Source organism: Pelodiscus sinensis, chromosome 22 (assembly GCF_052426305.1).
Source record: "Pelodiscus sinensis isolate ZL-2025 chromosome 22, ASM5242630v1, whole genome shotgun sequence".
Lineage (NCBI taxonomy): Eukaryota > Metazoa > Chordata > Testudines > Trionychidae > Pelodiscus > Pelodiscus sinensis.
In genome coordinates, this window is record NC_143073.1 from 346,629 (window position 1) to 353,220 (window position 6,592).

The 6,592-nt window shown below is 62.5% G+C and overlaps 1 protein-coding gene across 1 annotated transcript in view; it reads left to right on the forward strand.

Moving 5' to 3' along the window:
* LOC102463834 (signaling lymphocytic activation molecule-like) overlaps window positions 1-6,237 on the forward strand; it is a 30,347-nt gene extending 24,110 nt beyond the window's left edge. The window contains exons 7-8 of the mRNA XM_075908355.2: window positions 909-1,004; window positions 2,136-6,237. Of these exons, the coding sequence (XP_075764470.2) occupies window positions 909-1,004; window positions 2,136-2,192 (153 nt within the window). The 3' untranslated portion in view covers window positions 2,193-6,237. The remainder of the gene's footprint in view (window positions 1-908; window positions 1,005-2,135) is intronic.
* Window positions 6,238-6,592: the final 355 nt, after the last annotated feature.

Sequence of the window (6,592 nt, forward strand, 5' to 3'; positions counted from 1 at the left end):
GCTCAAGCGCCCTGGCCCGGCAACACACACCGCCCTGGTGCAATGTGACCCCTGGCTCAAGCACCCTGGCCCGGCAGCACACACTGCCCTGGTGCAGTGTGACCCCCGGCTCAAGCGCCCTGGCCCGGCAGCACACACTGCCCTGGTGCAATGTGACCCCTGGCTCAAGCGCCCTGGCCCGGCAGCACACACTGCCCCAGTGCAGTGTGACCCCCGGCTCAAGCGCCCTGGCCCGGCAGCACACACCGCCCCAGTGCAGTGTGACCCCCGGCTCAAGCGCCCTGGCCCGGCAGCACACACTGCCCTGGTGCAGTGTGACCCCCGGCTCAAGCGCCCTGGCCCGGCAGCACACACTGCCCTGGTGCAGTGACACCCCCGGCTCAAGCGCCCTGGTCCGGCAGCACACACTGCCCTGGTGCTGCGGCTGGGCTGGGAAGATCCAGGCTGGCGCAGTGTCACAAACTCCTCCCCCGCCCAGCCAGTGACCGTCGTGCCTGCCGGTGGTCGCAGCGTCCCGCTAAGCTGTGCGCTTGTGCGGCCGCTCAGGGGACATTCGAATGAGAGGCAGAGCGCCCAGGCTGCCCCCTCAACTCAGTCCTGCTGCGACCCTCTGCCCCTGGCCAGTGTGGTGGCTGGTGGGGGGCACCAGGGCGTCCTGGCCTATATATTGCCCTGGGAGGGGGTCTGGCATTTGGAAGCAGCCAGGTGCAGTGTAACGCCGGCTCAGCCAACGGAAGCTCTCGCAGCCCCCCTGGCCCCAGGTGGTTTCCTGGCCCAGTTCTGGGCGCGGCGCGTGGGCTCGCGGGGGCAGAGCGCTGCAGGCAGGGCATCCGGCTGCCCTCACCTGGGCAGGAAGTGGGGGGTGGCTTCCGCAGAGGTGCTGGGCTCACCCTTGTCTCTTTGCACAGAAGCAGAGAATCAGTCGTCCCCCTCCCCCCGTGGAGAGCTCGGAGTGCAGCACCATCTACGTGGCGGCCACCAGTCTGCCCCCAGACACCACCCAGGTGAGGGGGGTCCCTGGGCATTTAATTACTGGGACGTGGCGGAAACAGCTGTGGTCAGCGTGTCCCTTCTGCAAGGACCTCCTCACTCCTACTGCAGCCTGGCCTGGGCTGCAGGAACAACCGAGGGGCCACAGCCAGTGATCCCTGTAAGCTGGGCACCTGGGCAGCCACTGCCTGGCTGATCAGCAGAGCGCCCACAGCTAGGTTTTTGTTTCAATATGTGGTGCGCATCTGCCCATGCCTCAGTGCACAGAACAAAATGTAATCCACACATGCATGGAAAAAATTAGTGGGACTATTGATCACAACCATAAACTCAGGCCGACCCATGCTGAGCAGGAGAGGTCAGGCGGGATCCGGCAGCGGGAGCGGAGGGTTATTCCTGGTGCATGTCTGATGAGGGCCGGCGCTGGAGCTGCAGGATGTTTGCCCAGCTCGTTGGCTGGCGCTAGCAGTGTCCGGCCCTGGGGGTCGGCTCAAGCAGCAGCTGAGCTGGCTGTTCACAGGGAGCCCTGCAGCAGGAGGCGCCAGCGGGATTCTCAAGCCGGAGCATTCAGCCCCACAGAACAAAGCTCCGGCCTGAGCCGTGGGACCAGACAGGACCCGAGGGCCAGCAGGGACCTCGGGCAGGGCCCCCAGAACAGGGTGAGGGGGGTGACAGGGGCCCCGTCTCCATGGAACTGCTAAGCCCTCTCACTTTTGTCCTGCCCGGAGGGCAGATGGCAGGGCAGGAGGTGGCGGAGGGGAGCGAATAGCAGGCGGGACTCAGGCCTGAGTGGACTGGGTGCTCCTGGTGCCAGGCGGAGAGCAGGGTGGAGGGGGGGTGCTCCTGGTGCCAGGCGGAGAGCAGGGCGGGGGGGTGCTCCTGGTGCTAGGCGGAGAGCAGGGCGGGGGGGTGCTCCTGGTGTTGGGCGGAGAGCAGGGTGGAGGGGGGGTGCTCTTGGTGCCGGGCGGGGAGCAGGGCGGGGGGGTGCTCCTGGTGCCGGGCGGGGAGCAGGGCGGGGGGGGGGGTGCTCCTGACGCCGGGCGGGGAGCAGGGAGGGGGAGGGGTGTGTTCCTGGCGCCGGGGGGGGGGGGTGCTCCTGGCTCCGGTGCGTTGCTGGTTTACATACTCCCTGTTTTCTTGCCCAGACCCATGATCCGGGGCTGATGACCGTCTATGCCAGTGTGATGCCCCCGACCAGCTGAGCCCCACCCCGGGGACTGTGCCAAGTCGCAGCTGCCCTGGGGACACCGAGAGACTTTCCCCTCCGTGCAGCAGAACCCGCCTGTCCCGCTGGCCGAGCTCTACCCACGGCCACGCCAAGTCCCACGTGGCTCCGCCGGAGCAGGGGAAACTCCACCGGGCAACAGCACTGGCACAACGTGTCTCCTCCAAAGCGAGTCCTGATGGCTGGAAACGAATCAGTTTGTAACAGCAGAGCAGAGGGGAATCTGCCACGTGGGGCAAGGCACCCGCGAGGGACTCGGCTACTGGGATTCCAGGACAGGCCAGCGGAGACGGGTGGCCACAGAAACCCTCAGCCAGGAGATGGCGAGGCAGGCGCTGGGAGAAGAGGGAGAATTGCCGGAGAGACGGGAGATGCAGAGAGGCTGCTCCAGCTGATCGCAGCCAGATGCGGCACAGACCCCGAAAGGAGGCCGGTGCCGGAGAACTAGGGGGGAGCCGAGACCGTGACTCTGTTCCAAGGGGGGTGCCAGGCATGATCCTTGGTGGGGTAAACCGGCCTTGCTTCCGAGGCTCCAATGGAGCGGCGCGGATTTACACCCGCTGCGCATGTGGCCCATGGGAATGTCGTCCCGATGTAGCACCCCCCTGCTGAAATAGTCGGGCCTGGTCCCCAGCCCCAGAGCAGGAGCAGGGCCCTTGGGGCCGCCTGGGTCTCTCCTGATTCAACCCACTTCACGCTGAAGATCAGTTCTGCCCTGCCGGCCTCTGCCTCACTGCACCTGAGAGCCAGCGTGAGCGTGTGGGGAGGGTTCAGTGAGGCGCGACTGCCCGAACAAGCCACCGCTGGTGGTACTGGCCAGTGGGCAGCGGGGCTTAGCCCTGGGGTCTACAACACCAGCCTTGCCTCCCAGCTCTGCTGCCAGCCCAGCAGCCCTGCTCTTTGGGCCAGCGGCCGCTAGGTGGGGCGGGAGGCACGTTACACCTCTGGGGACGCAGAGCTGGCTGGAGACCGGTGCGTGCTGAAAGCAGGGCCGTCCATGGGAGCCATGGGCCCTCGGCAGAGCTGATACACGGGTGCCCAGGGCCCTCAGCGGAGCTGTCACACGGGTGCCCTGGGGGCCCTCGGCGGAGCTGTCACACTGGTGCCCCGGGGGCCCTCGGCGGAGCTGTCACACTGGTGCCCCGGGGGCCCTCGGCGGAGCTGTCACACTGGTGCCCCAGGGGCCCTCGGCGGAGCTGTCACACTGGTGCCCCGGGGGCCCTCGGCGGAGCTGTCACACTGGTGCCCCGGGGGCCCTCGGCGGAGCTGTCACACTGGTGCCCCGGGGGCCCTCGGCGGAGCTGTCACACTGGTGCCCCGGGGGCCCTCGGCAGGGCTGTCACACTGGTGCCCAGGGCCCTCGGCGGAGCTGTCACACTGGTGCCCAGGGCCCTCGGCGGAGCTGTCACACTGGTGCCCAGGGCCCTCGGCGGAGCTGTCACACTGGTGCCCAGGGCCCTCGGCGGAGCTGTCACACTGGTGCCCAGGGCCCTCGGCGGAGCTGTCACACTGGTGCCCCGGGGGCCCTTGGTGGAGCTGTCACACTGGTGCCCTGGGGGCCCTCGGCGGAGCTGTCACACTGGTGCCCCGGGGGCCCTCGGCAGAGCTGTCACACTGGTGCCCCGGGGGCCCTCGGCGGAGCTGTCACACTGGTGCCCCGGGGGCCCTCGGCGGAGCTGTCACACTGGTGCCCCGGGGGCCCTCGGCGGAGCTGTCACACTGGTGCCCTGGGGGCCCTCGGCGGAGCTGTCACACTGGTGCCCCGGGGGCCCTCGGCAGGGCTGTTACATGGGTGCTCCGGGGGCCCTCGGCAGGGCTGTTACATGGGTGCCCGGGACCCAACGGCAGCCGAAGGGGGCGGTGTGAGTTTTTAGAGATGGGTTTTATAATTAGCTGCACCCCAATGAAATAGTTGAAGCAAATTTTAAACTCTGGTCCTGTTGACTGACACGGTAAATCCAGAGATGGACAGGATGTACCGGGGCTGGCAAATGCCTGTGAAATGGCCTTATTCCCCCATGGCTGGCTCTGTCCCAGGTCTGGTGGCTGCGCATGGCTCAGGCTGTCTGTGTCCTGTTCAGTTAACTAGCTCCTCTCTGGAGGACGCAGGGCCACAGAACAGGGGTAGGAAGAGGCGTCTGGGTGGACATTAAAACCCAGCGGTGCCCCACATTTCCAGGTGCCCTATGTAGTTGTCCAGTCTGTGTCTGGGTAAGGATGGCTCTGGCTGAAATCAACATTCCTGGCCAAGTCACTTCAATTTGTTTTGGAAGAAAATGGGGCGAAGTGATCGCAGGGCTGTTGAAAGGCCCCGTGCTGACCGTTTTCAGCACACAACATGTCAGCTCCTCATCTGACCAGGACGTTTCATGGTGGATACTTGTTCAGGTTTCGCATCGTATATTGCATTGTTTTGTGTATTTGCATTTAATGCAGCATTATTATAAAGGCCGGGCTCGAAATGGCATCAAAGTGAAATGTTCTAGTTTCGATTCAGAATGAAAACGTATTTTGAAATCTCGTTAAACAGTGCTTCCTCCCCCCACACACCTCTGGCAATACACATATAGCTCTTGGGCCAGCCTACCATGCAGGAGTGAATTTTACAGTCAGAGAACAGACTGCGGTCTCTTGCCCAGAAATTGTCACAGGCGTGAGCAGGCTGTTCCCTGCTGTACTTGCTGCTCTGACTTGTGAGAAGTGATAGAGACCGTGCGATAAATGACACAGGCTATTTTTTTAAAGGCTCTCGTGTTGCATTAATTGGGGAGCACTCAGAGTGTGGGGGCACCTGAACTGGGCGCTAGGCTTCGCTTTGCCTCCAACTCTCTGTGTGACCTTGGGTGAGTCACTTTGCCTCCTTGCGGCTCAGTTTCCCCCCTCCCCCAGACAGTGTTGAGCTTTTTGATGCTGGGTTGCATGTCAGAGCAGTGAAAATGCAGCCTCTGCACTCAGCCCTGGCCATGTTCTTTCGCATCCTCATTCTCGCCCCCAAAACACCCGCCCCACCCATTGGCCTTCTTCCCCTGCAGGTGCTAGCTCTTTGTGAGAATCACTCTCTGCGGGAAAGGCAGTGTGGAGCCTGCAGGCCAGAATGCTGGAGTTAGAGCAGTGCTCAGTTTCATTCTTAGCACAGACGTGCTGAGCTGTGAGGCTGCTCCCTGAGGCTAGGGAGATGCAAAGGTGGGGCCCTTTTTGTGCACCTGCAATCCCAGTGCTGCCAGCAGAGAGCGGAGGACACTAGCATGAGCCTTGTGCAAAGGAGACCCTGCACTGGGCTCACCACCTGCTGTTGAGCTAGGCTGACAGGCCAGCTCCAGGTTTCTGATGGGCTGGGTCGTGCATGCACTGATCCCCACTGTTCTGCTCCCGCCACCAGCCAGGGTGCTATTCTTAGCATCCTGCCTTCTCAGGGAGCGTTGAGTCAGAGGTGCTCCTTGTACACAGTTCACACCTCTGAGGTGTGCTTGCTCACTCACACTGAGACAGCCTGGCACAGAAACATCACACAGCCCTAGACTAGGGTTGCCAGGTGTCTGGGTTGGAACCGGACAGTCCAGTATTTGAGCTTTCTGTTCGGGAAACAAATGGAGACAATAGAAATGAGACAATAGAACTGTCCAGTATTTTCTAAGTAAGATGGAATGTCAATTGTGATGTCATGTCAAGTGTGTCCTGTATTGTTGTTGAAAACATCTGGCAACCCTAGTTTAGACACTGCCTCTGCCAACAGACCATGGGTTTCCAAGCAGTGATCCCTCTAATTTTTTCCATCCACATGTGGACTACATTCTGTATGCACCAAGGCATGTGTGGATGTGCACTGCCCACATGGGGGGAGTGACCCCAACTGCTGCCACATGCCAGACCCATAATCCCATGTCTCTCCCATCCATAGGATGGCAATGGGGCCCCCAAAGCGTGGGGTCTGGGGCGGTTGGCCCCAATTTGTCCTCTGGGTGGGAGTGGGACAGCTCTGCCTGCTGCTGCTGCCTGATGCTCTGGGTGGGAAAAGGGGAGGAGGAAGCATTGCCGCCTGAGGACGGGAGAGGAGGCCCTCACCTCACACAGGCCTGCCTCTTGGCTTCAGCCCAGGCAGCCAGTGCCACTGGGCAGCTCCCCGGTTGGCTATAGCCTCAGATGCCCCTTGCCTGGGCCTGGGGTGGCCATTCTGTGGCTTGCATGTGGCTCTTTTGCTGTTAACGTGCATCTTGTGGAGCCCCCTGTCCCCTGCGCCTCTGCTCAGTCTCTGCCTGACAGGCTGGGGAGGGAAAATTTCAGGGCTTCTACCCTGCAGTGGAGTAGTGGCACTAGGAGCTTGGCCAGAGATGAGCCATGCATGCTAGACTAGGGTTGCTTACTTTCTAATGGCACACA